Source organism: Podospora pseudoanserina, chromosome 1 (genome assembly GCF_035222485.1).
Source record: "Podospora pseudoanserina strain CBS 124.78 chromosome 1, whole genome shotgun sequence".
NCBI classification, from domain to species: Eukaryota; Fungi; Ascomycota; class Sordariomycetes; order Sordariales; family Podosporaceae; genus Podospora; species Podospora pseudoanserina.
The window spans coordinates 3,979,297-4,000,014 of record NC_085920.1 but is presented as its reverse complement, the minus strand read 5'-3'; the positions used below and the strand labels follow the sequence as shown (position 1 = coordinate 4,000,014).

Genomic DNA, 20,718 nt, shown 5'->3' with positions numbered 1-20,718 from the left:
GCCGATCATCCGGCGGAAACCGGGCGGCTGCCGAGTGGGGTTGGCCGAGTTCAGGCGGGGCCGAGCCGAATATCAGTCGCGGAGCCCTGTCTTGGCATTAAACCCGATGGTGATGGTCATTGGGAGCTGGAAGAGATTGGACTAATGCAATATGCAATGTGACCAAGTTATTGTTCGCCGTATTCTTGGATTTCCGTTTAGATTGTTGTGTCTCTGGCAAAGCCGATGTATCTATCGCTGATTCTGCAGAGGAACTTTCCGCTTATCGATATATTGACCAAGGCAGACTGTTTGGCTGACACTTCGCGCAGCCTTTGTTTGTATGAGACTTGGGTGTTGGACAACAGAAGTATATATTGTTCTGATCGAGCCCTTTTCTTTTTTTTTGGGGGTTTTTTATCATTTTTCTTCTCAATTTCGTTCAGTCCTTAGGGGCTACTACTATGCACAGTTGCTTGAATTACTTACCCTACTGATCAAAACTCACAACCATGACAAGACACATCGCCGTCATCGGGTACGTCTCCCATCCCACACCACATTTTGTTTTTTTCACCTCACCTCACTAACACATCCACTACATAGCTCCGGCGTAACCGGCATCTCCTCCGCCCTCCTCCTCCTCCGCGCCGGCCACCGAGTCACAATCATCGCAAAAGACTTCCCCGCCCCGTTTGAGACAATCGACCCAATCACCCAGATCAACTACACCTCCCCCTGGGGCGGCGCCCGTATGTTTTCCCCTTTCCTTTCCCCCTTCCATCCACCACGATACTAAACATGAAGAGACAACCGCTGGGTCCCACCCCACCCCTCAAATCCCCAAGCAGTATTCGAACACCCCCTCTCCATCACCACCTTCTCCCACATGAAGTCCCTCTTTGCATCCCACCCAACCACCGCGGGGATAACCTTCCTCAAAGGAGTCGAATACCTCGAATCCCCGGGACCAGAGTACTTATCCCTCACCCCCGCCACCGCAGCATCCCTCCAACTCTCTGGTTTCCGCCTCCTCCCCCAGTCGGAGTTCCCCGACCAGAAAGTGAAATGGGGGTGCGAGTACGAGACCTACTGCGTCAACCCAATGGTTTACTTATCTTTTCTGCTGAGGAGGTTTGTTCACCGAGGGGGGAGGGTGCTGAAACATGCGCTGAGGTCCCCGGTGGAGGTTTTCGCTCTGTCGGAGAGATCAACCCCTTCCCTAAAAAACGGGGGGGTAGACGCCGTGGTTAACGCCTCCGGGTTCGGGTTCGGGGGGGATGGAAATATGTTTATCACACGGGGGCAGACAGTTCTCGTCGCGGAAGAGTGCGACGCTACCGTCACCCGACAAAATGCCGACGGTTCGTGGACTTTCTGCGTGCCGAGGGGGTTTGAAGGGGGGACGGTGATTGGGGGGACGAAGGAGGTTGATGATTGGGGGGTGGAACCCAGGCCGGAGACAAGAGAAAAACTGTTGCGGATGTTCAAGGGGACGTGTCCTCGGATACTAAATGGGAAGGGGGAGTTTACCGTCATGGGGGATATTGTTGGACGACGACCTAGTAGGAGGGGTGGGCCGAGGATTGAGGGGGAGGTGCTGGAAGGAGGGAAGGGGTTTGTGATGCATGCTTATGGGTTGGGGGGAAGGGGGTATGAACTTTCTTGGGGCGTGGCCGAGAGGGTGGTGGAGGGGGTGGAGGGGTATTTTAGGGCGTTGAGGGGGGAGAGTAAGATTTGAGGGTTGGTGGTTATAAAGGAGAAGGGAAGGATACCTATGTCGTCTCATATTTATGTGTGGAGAACAAGACGCAAAAAAATACATACAACACCGAGGATTCCCCAGTGGTCACCCACCTGAGTACTAGTTCGGCGTTCAGCTGTTTGACGAGGGCAGAGCGGACGGGATGCCGTATTTTCAGCTGACTGTGGTCGTATGTGACAGAGACCGACTAACCTGGGGTATATAAGGTGTAGGGATTGTATCTCACGATATGCTTGCCAGTTGACTGCATAGCTAAGGTACCTTACTTAGACAAGACAACAACCACCACGCTGTGGGATACTGTCCATGACATTGATTTAACGCTCCTTCATGCCCGATACTGAGATTCGTTTCCAAGTCTTCAGAGTTATAATCATTCCCAGTTGAACCATGGACTTGACCCCCGCACGAAAAGATCAGGCAAGACCCTGCCCGAAGTTTTTCGAGCTGTCTTACCATTCAGGTCATCATGGGACCAAACCATAAACTTAGAGCCTCTGAATACGGGAAATCCAAAAGGATGCCCTGTAATATACAATTTAGGCGGTGAGCATTTACTTACCTACCGTAGTTGTCGTGGGTGTGATCTGGAGTAGGCCGTAGCTCCTGGTGGCTTGACATCCTCGTTAGCTTTCAGGCACCGCTTTACCAAGAGCCATCACTTCGTATTCACATCTTGTTCGGGCTATCCATAAAAGTTCAAGTCTTATCACCATGACCGTCCCAACCCCATTCAACAACAGCGCCTTCTGTGATATCACAATTGCAATGGCATCAGTTTCTCAGTCTTCAGTGCTCGTGTGATCTTGAACATGGTGAACACCAAAGAAGAAAAACTTGCTACAAGAAGATTCATCATGGCACTGCCCTGAACATAAGATGTCTACATAAACTCTCACCTCCCTCAGGTCTTCCCACAATATCTCCCCAGTCTCATCATCCACACATTTGTCAACACGAATCTTCGTTCCGAACCAGCTACCCAAAATGGTCTCCCCGACCACCCTCCTAACCACCCTCCGAACCACCCTCGCCCTCACCCCCGTCCTCACCTCCGCCCAAATGCTCGCCATCATCGAGACCAACCCCCAATATTCCGTGAGTGGCAGCTCCTTGACTGATGAGAAAAAAAAATCTCATGTTAGGCCCCTCCAATTTCCCGTCGTACTGGGTTACCAGGAAGAGAAGGTACAAGTGCTCGGGAAATTGGGTTCGATGGCGGCCTTCTAAGGTGCAAGGTGTGGAGATAGAGGGGTGGTTTACATTTTTTTTTTTTGTGCCTTTTGACCCCTTCTTTTTGTGAAGACGAGCGTTCAGAGTACGAAGTTGGTGGCACTACCAAGGCACCATGGCATGTGGTTAAACCTCATTCGGGCCAGGTTTATTACATACGACCGTAGGTAGTCAGTTGAAATTACAAAGACAGGAAAACCGCAGCACTACAATCCTCCATCCATTCTCCCTCCTCTTCTTAAACTCATCACATCCAAAACCCAACACACTGATACTTCCTCACCTTGTTAGTCCAGCATGCTGGCGGAACATCCGGGCCTAAAACAAGGTCAGCATGATCCATACGGGCATGAGAAACAGCAAGAGGAAAAAGAAGGAAAAAAACCAACAATTATAGATAGTAGTATCATCCGAAGAGCAAAGCTGCGACCTCCCACTCGCATCGCGTATAGTGATTACACCGCCAATAACAACGCACACCTTGTACCCATTTGTCCACTTGCCGTCCGTGCAAGACGTGTCCAACTTGCTGTCCAACCCGCGGACGGTGGAGAGGACGGTGCCTTTACCGGTACAGGACGAGCTCACAGCAGGGGCGTGCTGGGTACCGAAGTTGACGATGGAATATGACTTGGCGCCATCGTAGCAGTTTCTACTGTCAAAGTAGGTCGGGTTGGTCTCGACAATGCCTAGAAACTGCTGGGCGGAGGCAGTGGCGGTGAATAGACCGAGCATGGCTGTGAGGAGGGGTGATGGCAAGACCATGGTTGCGGGTCGAGTTCTCCTTGAGGCTTGTGGTCTGTTTTCTGCTGAGGTCGCTAAGATTTCTAGGAAAGTGATGTGAGAAAGAGGCTGGGTCTTATACATCTCATCTGATGGCTATCAAGCTTTTCCATGTAGTCAGCCTTCCTCTCTTGGCTCATCATCAGAATATCGGATGCACAACCACCCGAGCAAGTTGAAGTCGCTTCGCAGCAATGGCTGTAAAAGGTCGACGTGAGTAGGGCTGGAAGCCACTCCCGCGGTGATCTTGATGCTACCATAGAGAGACTTAAAAAATGTTGGTAATATAACCATCTGCTTATAAAGACTCCGAATACGACCATGACAACCATGACTAGAAGGGGTGCCTAATAGCCAAGGAGAATCCCCTAACCACCTGGAGCTACCACTTACTCATATCCCAGGACTCTGATGGTCAAATATCTACGGAAGAGTTTACTGGCTAAATCGTGTTTTAAGGCAATGTTCTCCAAGAACCCTTTTACGCTCAAATCGATAATTGGTTCGGTGTCCAAGACGACATGAGAGCTAAACCAAAGAGCCTCGCCAAGATAGAGCCTGATAGATACCATTGCTTTCGTTTTCTGAAGCCATCACGTTCACCAGTTCCATAAACTCAGCTGATGACCGTCGAAACTGACCGACCACCAGCACACCCTCCATTTCGCACATGGCGAATCTTGAACTTGACATCCCAATCCACTTGAAATTTGTACAGAGTTGTGTTTCGACCTGCGCAGCCCCCCCTTCCCTACCATGCGATATCAAACCCATAAAAACGCCCTTTGCCAGACCGAACCCCTCTGATATCCCGATCGTGTCTGGTATCATGCTCATTCCATATATTACAAGTCCCTCACGTACGCTTGCCTTCTTCCATGGCCTCCATATCACAACCCCCCCACCATCACCTCCCCTCCCCCCCCTCTTCCCCAAACCTCTTCCTCCTCTCACTCACAAACCCCCCTATCCTCTCCGGCCGTTCCAACTTCTCCATCTCTCTCCTCGCAATCTCCCTATCCTTCTCCGGCAAACCCCACCACTCCCTCAAAAACTTCTCCTGCTCCAGCTTCCTCCTCGCCTTCCTCTCCTTTTCCTTTTGTCTCTCCACCCGCTTCTCAAACCACTCCTCCCTCGCGGCGTCCTGTTCCTCGGGCGTGGCGTGGATCTTCATGCAGTTGTTCATCACGTGGAGGGGTCCGCGGCAGAGAAAAGGCGCGGAGAAGGTGCGGCCTTGGGCGCAGTCTGCAAATGCTGGGAGGGGGTTAGCGAGGTACTGGCGAGAAGGGGAGGGAAGGGGGGAATGAATGAATACCTTTAATCTCAGGCCCGCACTTCGCCCTCACCCGGGCATAAAACACATCCCTCACCTGCGCCTCCTGCGACGCCGACAGCGGTAGCGGGTTCCGCGAGGGGATCGGTCTGGCTTTTGCTGCTGCTGGGGGGGGGGAGGAGGAGGAGGAGGAGGAGGAGGCGCTCATTGTTGCCATGGGGGGGTTGTTGAGGGTCGAGCTCGATAGAGGTCAAGGTTCTGGCGATGGAGGGGTCAGACGGTCGGTATAGCAGTTGAAATACTTGTGTTCTCTTATTATGGGGCAAGATCCCCTGTGAATTGGCAAAAACAAAAAAGATCAAACTGCAGAGAATTGGTGTTTTCTTTGAACTTGTATTTCCTTGCGCAACATTGACGAACCACCACCAAGTCGAACGCTCGAACCACTCACCCACTCCAACTTGCTCAAACAAGCTCCAAAACTGCAGCCACAACCACCCATCAACAGGGGTTAAGCTTCAGCCACTATATAACCCTAACCCTCCTATTTACACCAACACCTGCTCCTCACCTAACCCATCACCTGCTCATTCCTTATCCCATCAAGATCTTCCCGTTCACGGTTTATATATCAACTTAAACATCTGGCCAAAACCAAAAATAAAGTGTACATGCCAGCGAGCTTTCTGATTTTCCCGTCATCATAGAAAGACAGCTTGTCACATTTTGAAGGCAGTCTTCAGTCATACCCTAAACAACCATCCTCAACAACATGATATTCAACCCCGCTATGACAGAACAGCAGCAGTACCAACCAAAAGCTATTCCACACATACACACACACACACACCCACACAAATATTCTACAACCCAGGTTGTCGCATCTTCCCCCATCCTCTTAGCCAGTATGCACCATTTTTACACCTTCTCCTCAACCAACCCATCCAATTCACCCCCCACATGCGCCCTCTCCAAATCAAAACTCTCCTTGGTATTCTCATTATTCTTCTTCCCCTTCTTCCCAAAACTACTCAACCACCTGCTCGCCGCCGTCCCCCCTTCTTTCATCGTCCCCTTCGCAGCAGCAGCGGCAGCAGACGTAGGTCCCAACCCAGGACTACTACACTCATAACTCTTCCCCAACACCCCAGCCAAAACCCCCATCGCTTCATCCCCCAAGTCTTCAAAGTCGCCGATGCTAGATCTCGGGTCGATGCGGTCGGAAGGCGCGGTGCTGGCAACGCTGCTGGGTCCTTTCTTAAACAAACCCCCAGCGCTGGTGATATTCTCCTTGGCACTGTTACCGCCAAGACGTCCGGGAAGACTAAACTTGCTCGAGGAGCCCTTTCGGAAGAGTTTGCGGACCACGCCCTCGTCTTTGAATGAGCCTGAAAGTCCTGCGCTGGCGGGTTCGGAGGGTGTATTGGAGAATGACTGGTCGAGCGTGAGAGAGTCGCGGGACTCAGAGATCGAAACCGACGAGTGAAGCGTATGAACTGAGGCTCCATCCCTCGACTTCCTCGAATCCGCGGGCGAGTCCATCTCGAAAATGGGATTCTGCGTCTGCTGACTTGGCGTGTCCGGAACTGTCGCAGCCTCCTTTTCTTTCTCCTTCTTCTTCTCGGCAGCCTTCTCCTTATTAGCCTTTTTCTTCTCTGCCTTTGCTTTTTCCTTGACTTCTTTCTCCTTCTGCTTTTCAGGGTTGGATTTGAAGAGGGATCCTATAAAGGCGGGGGCATTGGGGTTCAACCGACCGAGCGCGGCCGAGGCGGCTTTGTTGGCGGACTGGGTCGGCGGCCGGCTGCCGATGACGCCGACGTCCACGTTGGAAAGCATTTCCTCGTCGTCGAGAATTTCGTCGTCGGCCGAGGCGAGGGTTGTCTTGAGTGCTGAGGGAGATCCATGGAGCGAAGGCCGTCGGGAGGGGTTCCTGGACCAGGGGGCGTTATCGGGCGACCAGAGACGGCTGTTTTTGTTTAGGGTTGAGGCGTCCATGGGTGGCCCCCAGATGGAGCCTGAATCAGTGGAGGGTCTGGGGAAGTCGGAGGACGCGATGCTGGTAGGTCGCGGGCTGCTGGGGTCACGGTCAAAGAGACCACCGGTAGGCCTACGGGAAAAGGGGTTTAGGCTTCTTGCAAATGCGTGTGTGTTTGTTGTGGCCTGGCCTTCTGTGATCTCAGGCCCAACTGAGTTTCGGTTAAAGACATTCCAGCTGCCTGAAATGCTGATCCGCCGCTTGTTGGCCATGTCTGGATCATCTGTCTGCCGTGGGAAAGATTGGCTTTGACCTTGCTTCAAACTCCCTAGGAGAGGTGGCTCTTTCTCCCCCTCTTCCTTGACAGTCTTGGAGCGTTGCCAAAAGAAGCCCTTGTGCTGAGGGGTTTCGGCTATAGTTGGGGATGGCAGAGTGCCAACCATCCTCTCTGAAATTTCGTTAGAGAAGGGGGGGAAGGGGAGGTTACTTGTGGATCCATGAGGGCTGGACAGGATGCTCAGGGCCTTGCCCGACGAGGCAGGAGACTGAGGAGCTTGCTCGGGTGAGGCCCGCTGGCTTTGCAAGAATGGCTCAGAATCGTGAAAAGTCGCCGGACTTGGGTCATCGTCGTCGTCGTCAAAGTCATCGAGTATGTTGGATGGCAAAAGTGCCGTGGCGGAAGGACTGAGAGGGGCTGATGACCCCCGAAAGTCCATGTCTGCGGACAGGTCCATAAACGGTCCTGGGGCAAAACCAGGTGGCGCATTCAGAGATCGTGAACTGGCAAACCCCGTCGGGGCTGAAAGAATCGGATCGATCTGTGAGTAGGCTGGCAATGGCGATGAAATAGACACATTCGGCATTGTGTTGCTGTTTCGGCTCCGGCGCTTGAGCTGAGTAAGTGTTGGGTTATCAAACTCCAATCCCGAAGCGTTCGGTGGCGTATAAAGCCCATAGCTTGGCTGAGGAATAGCCTGCAGCTGAGCACCAAGGGCGCGGATATGCTCATCTAGTCCTCGAGATCTCTTAGTCTCGAACACCAGTTGTTCGGACAGCTCTCTGTGTCTGCGGTGCCATTCCCGCTTCAGTTCGGCGTCCTTCTCACGCCACTCGCCGTCATCTTCTCCGCCAGGCAGTTTCTTCCGGGCCTCTTCCAGTTCTCGGACCTGATCTCTCCTTTCCTTCAATTCTTGCTCCAGTCGTGTACACTCAGCTTGGAGCTCGTTGTTATCTCCTCGGAAGGCCTCGGCCTTCTGATCACGCTCTTCCTCCAAATCTTTCCTCTGCTGATCAAAACTTTCCCTGTCCTTGCGCATCTCACCTACACCTCTTTCCCACTTGGCAATATTTTCATGATACTTTTCTCTTTCACTTTGCTTCTCCTTCAGCGTCTTCTCTCTCTGGCCCTTTCGTTGCAGGGCGTTTCGCATCGCCCGGTCTGTCGAGTTCACATCCCGCTTCAATTTCTCGGTTTGCTCCTCCTTTTTCTTCTGCTCCTTCCTCTTTCCCTTCTTCTCGGCTTCTAATTCCTCCAGCACCTTTCTATTTTCAGCCTCCTCTTTTGCTATTTGAGCCAGCACCTCCTCTGTTTCTTTTCTAATGCTCTCGAATTTTTCCGTCAATTCCGGCAGTGTTTTCTTCGCATAGGCGCTCAAGTCCTCCCTGGTTGACTGGTCGATGCTCGTGGTCGACGGCGAGTGTTTCCTAGTCACAGTGTTTCGACGGGGCCCTGGTCCAGAATTCGTATTTCCATCCCGTGCAGGTGATGCTATCCCTTCCGTGACAGTGGCCATCTCGAGTGCGGGGAACGCCGTTCGGGCTCCTCCGCTTTCGTCCATCGACTCGCCATGGGGTGTTGCGGGCGGTTCCTCGGCTGTGAAGTTGGATGGCAATCTGGAGTTGCCGAGTTGTGGCCGTCCATCTCGGGCAAAGGTTCTGAGCCGGATGACTCGGCTTCCACCCTGAAAGTTATTCGAGCCAACCGCGATGACCCGAACGTTGTAAAAATGGTCTGGCTTCAAGCCGCTGACGACAATGGCCGGTTCTTGGTTCGCAGCGACCTCCCCCACTACAAAACTCAAAGTTAGGCTTGTCCTCCTCCCGACCAGGCCTATGTGTGGGTAATACATACCAACCACTCCATTTACTTGTATCAGAAACTTTACAACTGATCGGTTGGGCGCGGGCCGCGTCCAGTTCACAGTGGCAGCATCGGCTCTGATTCCCGCTAGGGACACGTCGGGCGGATCGGGGACATCGACGCCCAAGGTGTTGATCAACTCCGGGACGGGTTTCCGCAGCGTTTGGAATGCCCTTCCCACCAACCTGGACACACAAAATGATGAGCCTACGATTCCTCCAAGAGATGCGCCTTGTGACGAGCCAGCACAGGCAAAGCCACAGGACCATATAACCACATAACCACATACCAGACTACAGCAGCTCCCACTAACAACATGTTGGCGTTTCTCAGAACAAAAGTCTCGAGATGGAGAGCCGTGACCGAGTCGAGGCTGGACACGTACAGCGAGTACGAGAGGTCGCGCGACAGCTCGGGAGCGACGGCCCAGCAGAAAAGAACCACTCCAACAGCCGCAATCAGATTTATGCGGGCGTTCTTAGGCTCGGTGAACCACCAGGCAAGACTGGCCGACAGGATAAGCAGTGTTGGAATCAGCGACGTCCAGGAGATGATCCATGACATAGCGCTGTGATCGGTTCGGCGGAGAAAGAGAGAGAGGGGGGAGAGAGGGAGAGGGAGAGGGAGGAGGAGAGAGGAAGACGAAAGTCGGTGTCGGTTCGTCGGAATCAGTGGATGTCGCACGCAAAACGGCAGAAGGGAGTGACTGTGGGTGGGGGTTGCGTAGCAAAGGCAAGCAAAAACTACCAAAAAGAAAAAATCAAAATGGTATCCATCCCCCGTTGAGAATGGCTAGTCGGCCCTGTTGCTACAACTCTGCCTGGTGCATGGACGGTGGAAAATTGGAGACATTGGGGACGTCCGGGACTTCGCGCATGGCCAGCCCAGCCAGCAGATCCCCAGAACACGACCCCGACCTTCGATTCAGCGGCGACATGTTTGTTAATGCGGCACTGGCAGCCATTTGTTAGTGGGCGACGGGCGCTGAGGGACGACGATGGCCAATCGCTATTGCGACAAGCACTCGAAAACACCCCACTACGGATATTTCCATGGCTGCACGCTGTTTCGGCACTCAGGCACCGGCGTTAGCGGGCTGCCACCACCTGGCGAGCGTTGGTTTTCACTATTTTCGAGTGCTAAAAAGATCCAACGGTGAGGCGTTTATGTACCTTACTTTATCTAAGCACACCTAGGTAAGGTGGAACTTGCATCGAAGATCTCAACTCAACACCTTCCTCTCTATTCGCCGGCGGTATTTGAAGAATTATTTTTGCTCCCGCCGAAAAGATAAGAAGCACGTCTGCCCAACGGGAAGAAAGCGATCTGCCGCCCACTTCCCGTCTGGTATCAGGCATGAAGCAACGATCTGATATCTGACTAACGACGAGCACAACTAAGGATGTCCTGTTATGTGCCATCTCAACAAGATAGCCTCAAACTCAGACTCCCAACGGCATGACTTTCTCACCTATCATTCCATTGCTCCGAATCGGAGTCTTCGCGTCATCTGATGGAGCCAACAATGGGGCCTCTCTCGAAACAACAAGACGGCAGTCTTCTGTCCCGGCTGTGGCCCGTCGATCATTCTTGTTGGCCGTCTCCAGGTTATACCCGGATTCATAGTGGTCTACATGTCCACCTCTAATCGACCTATGCCTCTGTTGCTTACTCCATGCAGCAGCTCGGCATACAGAAAGAAATGAGGTTAGCGCGGAGTGCCCCAACTTCATGATCAACGAAGCTTGGAGTGCAGAAGCCTAGTGACTTGGACTTCGTCACTCCAACACAAAGCAAGTTGTGACACTTCTTGGGCCAAGGCATAACAACTTGGTGAGGTGACAAGGCAGTTATATCAAAAATCTGACATACAACTCTCCACCCGCACTAGAAAATTTGTTCAAGCCTCGGCTTTTTTACTTCGTATCGCGGCGCAGAATTGACCGAATTGATTGCCTCGCTTCGGCGAGACCGATCTATCCCTGACTGAGAACGGACAACTCTAGAGCGTATGTTGAGAAAGATATCTCTGCTGTACGCAGTGGTGATGGAAAGAGTAGTTTGCATACAAAGACACCACGGGACTGGATCTCGCACGGGATCAACTCTTAACCGCCAATATATTGAATAGCCTGTTCCCCGTTAGACTGCGGAACCAGCGCCGGCGGGCTGGTCAGGTGCCGCCCCTCCACAACAAGTCTGTAGTAGTACCATGCTGTGTTGCCTTCCCCAACAATCCTCCACGCGTTGAATGGGGCTGCGCCGTGTGTAGTTACCTAAGTTGTACAAAGTGTTTTTTATTCAGCATGTGTTCAGAGTCTTCAGAAGTCAATGGGACAAGAGACGGATACCTCAGACTCTCACATGCCAAAAAGTCTTTGAAATCTCTTATTTTGGATCATATCATAATGATGAACCCTGCTGGGCGTTGCATCGCGCTCTGGTGGGTGGAATATCGGCCATGACATCAGCGAGGGGGGTTCTGCAGTGGTTTAAAAGAGAGCATGGCAAGGGTCCTAATTTCCGGGGAGGTTTGTCGGTGGGAACACATGTGATACTTAGCCGCTGGGCGAGATTTGGTGGTCCACAAAGTACCTCGCTTGTCGCGGTTCAACGCTGAGCTAGGCCCGGCCAAGAACGGGGAAAGCGCTGGGGGGGGCTTTTTGGGGCGGCGGCCGGGGGGATTGTTGAGGGCCTCGTGATTGTCTACCTACCCTCTTGTCCTGGCCGACTTTTGTTTCGTGAACCGCCTCGAATATCTGCAGACCTGTCGCCGACGTTGACGCTTTTCATTTTTCTCCCTAACGCATTCCATAGACGTCAGGTGCTCAGTGCCCAAGTCGTATTTCTGCCTCTGTGCTACCAAGCAGCCCGCCAACCCGGTCCACCCCTCCGGCTGCTTTACGCTCAAGGTTCCTCCTGTCAGTCAGACCGTCGGATCGCATACCATTGTGCGCCAGCTCGTCATTCTAGCTCCGACTTTTCTCCCTATCGTCCTTCCATTCCGCATTCCGACACTTTTGCAAACGCAATTCATCAAATATCGCAAGAATTCCAGAGCTCCAGAGCCCACGCGCATACCGAGATCACCCAGTCCAGACCCGGCCTGCCGCCCTGTGTCTGGACCATCACCAGCTCAGCTCAGCTCGGTTTCAGCTGACCTCTTGTTTGCTCGCCTTTGTCCATACCAAACATCCACGGATATTTTCTGTTACAACAGCGACCGGCGCGCTTGTACATATATAGTTCTGTTGGAAGCGACAGCAGTGCCGGTGCAGTCCCGCCAGCCTGGACACGATGCAGTACGTCAGGAATCTGAGCGACTCTGTCTCGACAGCATGGAACTCGATCAACCCGGCAACATTGAGCGGAGCCATCGACGTAATAGTCGTTGAGCAGGAAGACGGATCGCTACTCTGCTCACCTTTTCACGTGCGCTTCGGCAAGTTCTCGCTCTTGCGCCCATACGAGAAGAAGGTCGAGTTCAAGGTCAATGGGGTCAAGCAGCCGTATTCGATGAAGCTGGGCGAAGGAGGCGAGGCATTCTTTGTATTCGAGACTAGCGACACTATTCCCAAGAGTCTCCAGACCTCTCCCCTCGTTTCTCCAGCCTCCAGTCCACCTTTGAGCCCACAACAAACCACCGGACTCGGGGAGCCTGAAGCCCTCGATCTTAACGATCCAAAGGTGCGGTCAGCGAGCTTTAGCAGACCGCCGTTGACCGTGCTCCCGAATCAAAGAGATGGTGAGTACATGCAAGGCTCAAGCTCACTGCTCGGTAGCTAATATACACAGGCCTCATCACACCAAGATCAGCTTCTCCAGAGTTCGGAAAGGCCGGAACCTCTATTGGCGACTGGTCCCCACCGCGTCCTCATAGCGATGATGTCCTGCGGATGACGGCTAGGAGGGCACCCAGTGAGGACTCGGACGACCCCGAAAACCCCAAGTACTCGGACCGTTCACACAGCCCACCGCCTCTCTCGGCATCCGAGGCTTTGCAGAGAGCCATGAATCTCTCCAGGGAGCTTGCCGCAGTGAATATTCAGACACATATCACCGAAACAGGAGATCTTATGCTGGACATGAGCAACTTCAAAAACAACGAGGAAGATGCGATCAAGACGGAGATTCTGGCTCGCAAGGTTCTCTCGGAGGAGCTCGACGGCTACTACGATATCGGCGCTCTGTTTGGTGTGGATGAGCGCGGAAATCTTTGGATCTACAGCAGCGAGGGAGCCAAGGCTGCCGCCATGAAGAAAGCCATGGAATCGAGCCTGCGCAACGACAACGGCATCGTCATGGACGCAGCTTCTGATCCCGGCTACCAGAGCGACAGCAGTGACGTGACAGCTTCACCTAGCGTACCAAGCCACAGACGTGCCGATTCAGACCTCGGCCAGATGTCTATCCAGACACCACCCAGCTCTCCCGGCTCCTCAACCGCCGGTGATCCGAACCGTAACTACGCCAAGACCTTGCGGTTGACCAGTGACCAGCTCAAGGCCTTGAACCTGAAGCCGGGCGAGAACTCGATGAGCTTCACCGTGAACCGCGCGACCTGCTCGGCCTACATGTACCTCTGGAAGTACGAGGTGCCAGTCGTCATCTCCGACATTGACGGCACCATCACCAAGTCAGATGCCTTGGGCCACGTGCTGAACATGATCGGCCGTGACTGGACTCACGCCGGTGTGGCCAAGCTATACACCGACATCGTCGCCAATGGGTATAACATTATGTACCTGACGAGTCGCTCCGTCGGACAAGCCGACACCACCAGGGCATACCTAGCCGGTATTGTCCAAGACGGCTACAAGCTTCCACGAGGCCCAACAATTCTGTCTCCAGATAGGACAATGGCCGCCCTCCGTCGTGAGATTTACCTCCGAAAGCCACACATCTTTAAGATGTCCACCCTGCGTGATATTCGCTCCCTCTACGGCCCCGACCGCAAACCCTTCTACGCCGGCTTCGGCAACCGTTTCACAGACCAAATCTCTTACCGCACAGTCGACGTGCCGAGAACAAGGATTTTCACCATCAACTCCAACGCGGAGGTCTCGCTCGATCTGCTCAGTCTTAACAAGATGAAGCTTAGCTATGTCAACATGACCGAGGTGGTAGACCACTACTTTCCCCCTGTCAGCACGCTTGTCAAGGGCGGTGGGGAGGAATACACTGATTTTACGTACTGGAGGGACACCCCGCTTGAACTGGACGAGTTCTCGGCTAGTGATACCGAGGGTGAAGGCGAGGAAGAGGAAGAAGAAGAAGAGGAGATGGATGATGAGGATGAGGAGTATGAAGATGAGGATGAGGATGAGATTGGGGAGGGGATGGGGGATAGTTACATGTCGAGGGATTCATACGGGGATGACTTGGGGGAGAGTTATGACGAGGACAGGATGATGAGGAGTGCACTTGAGGAGAGGGGGCAGGAGGGGGATTATGAGGAGGATTTGGAGGAGGAGTTTGAGGAGGCGGTGGATGAGGAGGTTGATAGGGTGGGTGGTGAGGAGGAGATGCCGATGGATGAGAGCACAAAGGAGAAGAAGAGGATTTTGGAGGATGTGGAGAGGAAGCTTGAGGAGGAGAAGAGAGAGAAGGAAAAGGGGAAGGAAACGGTTGTGCCGGATACTAATGCGGAGATTATCACTGGGATTAAGGATTTGAAGGTTGGTGCTGAGGTTGCGGAGAAGAAGGAGTGATGAGGGAGGGTTGTGTTTCAACAAGCAACAGTGGTTTTGGGAGAGCATATAGAGGAAGGATTCAAGGGGGGGATTCTTGGTGTGATAGACAGACTTGTTTGTTTGGGGGTTTGGGAAGAGATGGGGATTTGTTGCATAGCGCGGAGTTCTTTTTTTTTTTTTAGTAGTAGGGGGGAAAGGGGGTTCATTCGACTTTTTGGTAGGCATTATCATTATCATTATTGGTTTTTTGGGTTGGTTTGTAGTAATACATAAAGGGATATAACAACCACATCACTGCGCAATTGCTTGTATGGGAATAGGTGTTATGATCAGTAGCCTTGATTCTGAGCCGCTGTTTGTGTGAAATTATAATTCTTAACTCCCAAGTGGGAGTAGTAGTATACAGAAAGTGAAATCAAATATCTTTGCCCAATTCAACCCATCCCAACGCCATTTCCGAGCCCCCCTTTTGATGAAGTGTTTTTCTTTCTTCATGATAGGAAAAAAAAACCCAAAAAAATGCCAAAGCACCAACCACTTGCCAAAAGTAAAATAACAAGACTTGTTGATCTCCCGCTTGTGATAAAAGCCAATTTCGTCCCCCTCTTCCATCTCGTCCACCCCTTCTTTCCCTTTGAGTCTTGCTGCCTCCGCGACCTTCTTGCCTCCGTCTCAATCAATGCCTTATGTCGTGAAACCCTGACAGAGAAAATCAAGCCTCCCCCATCTCCTCATCCTCCGCCTCATCCCCAAAAACATCCCCCATCGTGCCCCCCTCCACCCCATCCCCCCCTACATCCTCCTCCTTTTCCTGTGTTATCCCCCCTCCCAAAACCACATCCTCCATCTCCATATCCCCCTCCTCACTCTCCTCACCCGACTCCTCCAACGCCTCCTGCCCAGCCCAAACATCCCTCAACCCCCACCCCGTCCCAGACAAGACAAACTTCTCCCCTGGAAGCCTCAAACCCCATTCACTCGCCGGAACCCTAGGTAAGGCGATTTTGTTTCGTTCTTTGGCCATGTCGAGCAACCAGTCTTTACTCGTCCCACCGGCGGCGCCGCCCCGGAATTGGTAGGCGAGGCGGGATGCGATGGCGAGCTGAACGGCGTTGGAGGTTATGGCTGCGTCCCCTACGTTAACGGGGGCCGCGCCGGAGGAGGCAGAGGGGCGGGCGCCGGCGTGGGAGGTGTAAGGGTCTGCGGAGAGGTGGAGGGCGTCGGAGAGGACGGAGGAGGTGTGCCGGTATGCGAAGTCTAGGAGGAGGAGGGGGACGCGGGGTTCGAAGGTTGTGACGCCTTGGGCTAGGAGGAGGAGCTCAATTGTGCAGGACTCGCGGGGGCGGGGGGCGGTGGGGTTGGATTGGGGGTTGGTGTTGTTGTTGTTGGGGAGGGGGGGGGGGTGGGGGTGGGTTGGTGGTGGTGGTGAGGGTTTGGGATTGGGAGCCGGGGGATGGCCATTGGGTTGGGGGGCTGCTGTGGTTGACATGTTGAGGGGGATGGGCGACTTATGTGTGGGATTCGGGTTGAGTTACGGAGGGGTTGATGGTAAGTGGCTTGGGTCGGTTGGTTCGACTTCGAGATTGGTGATAGTTCCTGGTAAGATGGATGGAGAGCGCGTAGCTGTAGATGGATAATTGATGCGCGCGGGTCGTTGAAGTCGTGATATTTCTGGGAGAGTTGTCTGCGACAGCAACTGGCGGTAAATAGCTGTGTTGTCAAAGAGAGAGCTTCCCGGCAGCTCAATGGAATCGCGAATAGTCGCGACAGCTTGCAGCTGCTCAATGCGGTTCACCGAACAGACGGCCAAGAACAACCCTGACCCCACCCAGACTTCAAGTGAAATCGGAGGCTGGAATGATCCGGAAATCTTCAGCACAGACCATAGCTTAATTCTGGGGTTGCAACCGTTGCCCGCCCTCGAAAAAAAAAAGGAATTGGCCACTACGTAATGGAGGGGTGGCAGTGGGAGAGGTGGATGATTTTACCCCACCATAAATCATGCCTTGGGACTGGATCCGATGCAGGAGCGGGTCAGGAACTGGCGATTTGATAATGCATCAATTTTAGAGTCATACTTTGCCTCACGCTCACTTAAAGAGGGCTCTCACTGTGCTTACTCTCATACATCATAACGACAGCATACACCCTATAGTGTAGTCGTCAGACTGACAACCAATCCCAAAAAATGGAGTCGACGCTTCCTCTGCCGTTCCTCATCAGCGTCAATGTCCCGCCGGGGCTCGGAGGAGAGAGGGAGGGGCTCAACCGCGAGGAAGTCTCATGTCTGGGAACTGTCTTCTTTACCGTGAAGCCGCAGACATATGAGAAGATTTTCCGTTTCCTCGGCCGCCACAACACCGAATTCCAGCCCTTTTTCGACGTGACACAGCTCGAGTCCCGCGATGATGTCGTTTCTCTTATCGACGCTGGCGCTCGCAAGGTGTTTGTCCGCCCTGAACAGCTTCCCGATTTCGCCGAGTTTGGCTCCCGAGTAGCCCCTGTTGTGTCTGGCGCCAACCCGGCGCAATTGGCTTCTGCCACTGAGCACGGCCTTCTCGTTTCCGACTTTGATACCACCGCTGCCGAGACTGCGCGGTTTGTCGAGGAGGCTAAGGCGAAGAAAATCGCTTCTTTCTTTGTCAAGCCTGTCGCTGGTGCTGACCTCGAAAAGTTCATTGGTGTTGCGGCACAGGTTGGCGCTATTCCTATTCTTCCCTCGACTGATGTAACCAGCAAGGAGCAGGCCGGAAAGCTTGCTGTTCCTAAGATTCTTGCTGCTTCGTGGAAGTCAGACCGTGCCGATGGCTTGATTCCTACCGTGGTGGTTGATGAACATGACACTGCTCTTGGCTTGGTGTACAGCAGCGAGGAGAGTGTTGGTGAGGCTCTCAGGACACAGACTGGTGTTTACCAGAGCCGGAAGCGTGGGTTGTGGTACAAGGGTGCTTCTTCTGGGGACACTCAGGAGCTTGTGCGGATATCTCTGGATTGCGACAATGATGCGCTCAAGTTTGTGGTGCGGCAAAAGGGGCGGTTCTGTCACCTGGAGCAGTCTGGCTGCTTTGGCGATCTGAAGGGTATCAAGAAGCTGGAGCAGACTCTTGTCTCAAGGAAGCGGTCTGCGCCACAAGGCTCATACACTGCTCGTCTCTTCTCTGATGAGAAGCTGTTGAGGGCGAAGATCATGGAGGAGGCTGAGGAGCTTTGCGATGCCAAAACCGCCGAGGAGGTTGCTTTCGAGGCCGCGGATCTCATCTACTTTGCCATGGCGAGAGTTGTTGCCGCTGGTGTGTCTCTTGCTGACGTTGAAAAGAGCCTCGATGCCAAGAGCTTCAAGGTCAAGAGGAGACAGGGCGATGCCAAGGGCAGGTGGGCTGAAAAGGAGGGCATCAAGACAGAGACTAACGGAGCGGCGCCACCAGCACCAGCGCCAGTAAAGGAGGAGCCCAAGAAGGACGAGAGGATTCTGATGAAGGTTCTCGATGCGGGTGAAGTCACCACACAAGAGCTCGATGCAGCCCTAAAGAGACCATCACAAAAATCGGCCGACGCCATCATGAAGATTATTGTGCCAATCATCGATGACGTACGGAAGAATGGCGACAAGGCACTTCTCTCATACACTCACAAGTTCGAAAGGGCGACATCTTTGACCTCTCCAGTACTCAAGGCGCCGTTCCCAGAGTCCATGATGCAGCTTCCCGCGGAGACCATCAGGGCCATCGACGTGTCATTCGAGAACATCAAGAAGTTCCACGCCGCTCAAAAAGACGAGAAGCCGTTGCAGGTTGAGACCATGCCCGGCGTTGTCTGCAGCCGTTTCTCTCGCCCCATCGAAGCCGTTGGCCTTTACGTGCCCGGTGGTACCGCCGTTCTGCCCAGCACCGCGCTCATGCTTGGTGTACCGGCTATGGTAGCCGGCTGCCAGAAGATTGTCATTGCCTCGCCGCCTCGCTCCGACGGCAGCATCACCCCTGAGATTGTTTACGTCGCCCACAAGGTTGGCGCTGAGTCGATTGTCCTCGCTGGTGGTGCCCAGGCTGTTGCTGCCATGGCTTATGGCACTGAGAGCGTGACCAAGGTTGACAAGATTCTCGGCCCTGGTAACCAGTTCGTCACGGCGGCCAAGATGTACGTCAGCAATGACACCAACGCCGGCGTCGGTATTGACATGCCCGCCGGTCCTTCCGAGGTCTTGGTTGTTGCCGACAAGGACGCCAACCCAGCATTTGTCGCCTCTGATCTCTTGTCCCAAGCTGAGCACGGCGTCGACAGCCAGGTCATTCTCATTGCTATTGACCTGACTGATGCCCAGCTCGCTGCTATTGAAGATGAGGTTCACAACCAGGCCATGGCCCTCCCGCGTGTGGACATTGTCCGTGGGTCTATTGCTCACTCGCTGACTGTCAAGGTCAAGACTGTGGAGGAGGCGATGGAGATCAGCAACAGGTATGCGCCTGAGCACTTGATTCTTCAGATCAAGGACGCGGAGAAGGCGGTGGAGAAGGTGATGAATGCGGGGAGTGTGTTTATTGGGGAGTGGACGCCTGAGAGCGTGGGTGATTACTCGGCTGGTGTTAACCACTCTTTGCGTAAGTTTTTACTGCCCTGGTTTGATACAAACAGGAATTGATACTGATTTTGGATTTGCGTAGCTACTTATGGCTTCGCCAAGCAATACTCTGGCGTAAATCTCGCCTCGTTTGTCAAGCACATTACCAGCTCTAACCTGACGGCTGAGGGGCTGAGGAATGTGGGAGGGGCGGTGATGCAGTTGGCTAAGGTTGAGGAGCTCGAGGCTCACAGACGGGCGGTGGAGATTCGGTTGGAGCATATGAACAAGGCTTGAGTTGGCTGACTGCGGTTGGATATACAATACCACATTGGGGGATTTAGTTGACCTGTAGAAAAGAAAAAATAGAAAGCAGTAATAACAGTTTACAAGCCAGACAGTTTCAGAAGGGTTCCGACCTTTGGGGGGTACAAAGGGTTCCAAAGCAAAGGTACCACGGGTTGCGGATTTTTGTGTTTTTTTGTTGTTGTTGTTGTTGTTGTTGTTGTTGTATTAGTAATAAACCTGGGGTATAGGGAGTTTCTAGGTTGGATCTGTAATGAATATCGAGGTCTGTCGGATGTTTGATGCTCGCGTTAGCGTGGATGGATGTGCAGGAGATGATCTGATGCTGGTCGGGGGTCGGGTCAGGTCGGGGGTCAGGGCCGATCGATGGGCTGCCTCCCGCTGTCAAAGATTGTTTCACTGACAACGTGGAAGGTCTTGAGGTGAGATTGGATGGCGGGGGGAGATATGCCTCGATCTGATATTACGCGGATAGCATCGACGGGAACACCTTGATACCCAAGGGTTATGATTTATCCGCACTGGATCTGAGTATCTCGTGGGTAAACAAACGTCCTTCCAGTTCGAGGATGCAGGCCCATTGGAGAGTTCCGCGTATTGCGTACACAGCAGGCTCAGGTAAAGCTTATGAGTATATGGAAGAAGTCTGCCTTGCCTTTCACGGCAGGAGAGATACCAAACATGGCAAACGAAATCCCAAACAGCATTTGAACAGAGCAAAGAAACATATGTGTAAGCCGTTGGAGTGGTGGAACTGAGACAGGTCACCGACCCGGTGGTTGGCCAGCCGGTTGATTCCATGGCAGGGAAGAGGGTGAGGTGGCCGAGGGTGCCGAAGAGCGGGTAGATCGGCTCCCGAGTGTCTGTCAACTTTTTTCTGGAAGAGTCCGCTATTCTACATGACTGTAAATTCGTATCGGACAATTAGCGGAATCCGAATATCGAGCATGTAGCGGATAATTCCCAGTAAAAGAATACGATGATGATGACGTGAAGTGAACCGAGTGTGGCATCCC

The 20,718-nt window shown here is 53.1% G+C and overlaps 7 protein-coding genes across 7 annotated transcripts; 3 read left to right on the top strand and 4 right to left on the bottom strand.

The window, feature by feature from the left end:
- Nucleotides 1-398: 398 nt before the first annotated feature.
- On the top strand, nt 399-1,720 carry QC764_111570 (uncharacterized protein; the record flags this gene model as incomplete). Its single annotated transcript, XM_062942415.1, has 3 exons — nt 399-517; nt 586-731; nt 831-1,720. Exons 1-3 carry the CDS (start codon nt 492-494, stop codon nt 1,718-1,720), a joined length of 1,062 nt encoding a protein of 353 aa, XP_062805363.1. The 5' UTR covers nt 399-491.
- Nucleotides 1,721-3,192: 1,472 nt separating this feature from the next.
- Nucleotides 3,193-3,844, bottom strand: QC764_111560 (uncharacterized protein; the record flags this gene model as incomplete). The annotated part of the gene is made up of 2 exons (XM_062942414.1): nt 3,193-3,295; nt 3,367-3,844. The coding sequence occupies 2 exons, from the start codon at nt 3,842-3,844 to the stop codon at nt 3,225-3,227; spliced, it is 549 nt and encodes a 182-aa protein (XP_062805362.1). The 3' UTR covers nt 3,193-3,224.
- An 823-nt stretch (nt 3,845-4,667) lies between these two features.
- On the bottom strand, nt 4,668-5,250 carry QC764_111550 (uncharacterized protein; the record flags this gene model as incomplete). The annotated part of the gene is made up of 2 exons (XM_062942413.1): nt 4,668-5,014; nt 5,076-5,250. The coding sequence occupies 2 exons, from the start codon at nt 5,248-5,250 to the stop codon at nt 4,668-4,670; spliced, it is 522 nt and encodes a 173-aa protein (XP_062805361.1).
- Nucleotides 5,251-5,951: 701 nt separating this feature from the next.
- Nucleotides 5,952-10,030, bottom strand: QC764_111540 (uncharacterized protein; the record flags this gene model as incomplete). The annotated part of the gene is made up of 3 exons (XM_062942412.1): nt 9,438-10,030; nt 9,140-9,333; nt 5,952-9,076 (listed from the first exon to the last, which is right to left on the bottom strand). Exons 1-3 carry the CDS (start codon nt 9,710-9,712, stop codon nt 5,952-5,954), a joined length of 3,594 nt encoding a protein of 1,197 aa, XP_062805360.1. The 5' UTR covers nt 9,713-10,030.
- A 1,845-nt stretch (nt 10,031-11,875) lies between these two features.
- Nucleotides 11,876-15,012, top strand: ned1 (lipin Ned1). The gene is made up of 2 exons (XM_062942411.1): nt 11,876-12,893; nt 12,944-15,012. The coding sequence occupies exons 1-2, from the start codon at nt 12,446-12,448 to the stop codon at nt 14,857-14,859; spliced, it is 2,364 nt and encodes a 787-aa protein (XP_062805359.1). The 5' UTR covers nt 11,876-12,445; the 3' UTR covers nt 14,860-15,012.
- A 541-nt stretch (nt 15,013-15,553) lies between these two features.
- On the bottom strand, nt 15,554-16,330 carry TAF9 (Transcription initiation factor TFIID subunit 9; the record flags this gene model as incomplete). Its single annotated transcript, XM_062942410.1, has 1 exon — nt 15,554-16,330. One exon carries the CDS (start codon nt 16,328-16,330, stop codon nt 15,554-15,556), a length of 777 nt encoding a protein of 258 aa, XP_062805358.1.
- Nucleotides 16,331-16,379: 49 nt separating this feature from the next.
- On the top strand, nt 16,380-19,914 carry HIS4 (trifunctional histidinol dehydrogenase). The gene is made up of 2 exons (XM_062942409.1): nt 16,380-19,436; nt 19,500-19,914. The coding sequence occupies exons 1-2, from the start codon at nt 17,030-17,032 to the stop codon at nt 19,691-19,693; spliced, it is 2,601 nt and encodes an 866-aa protein (XP_062805357.1). The 5' UTR covers nt 16,380-17,029; the 3' UTR covers nt 19,694-19,914.
- Nucleotides 19,915-20,718: the final 804 nt, after the last annotated feature.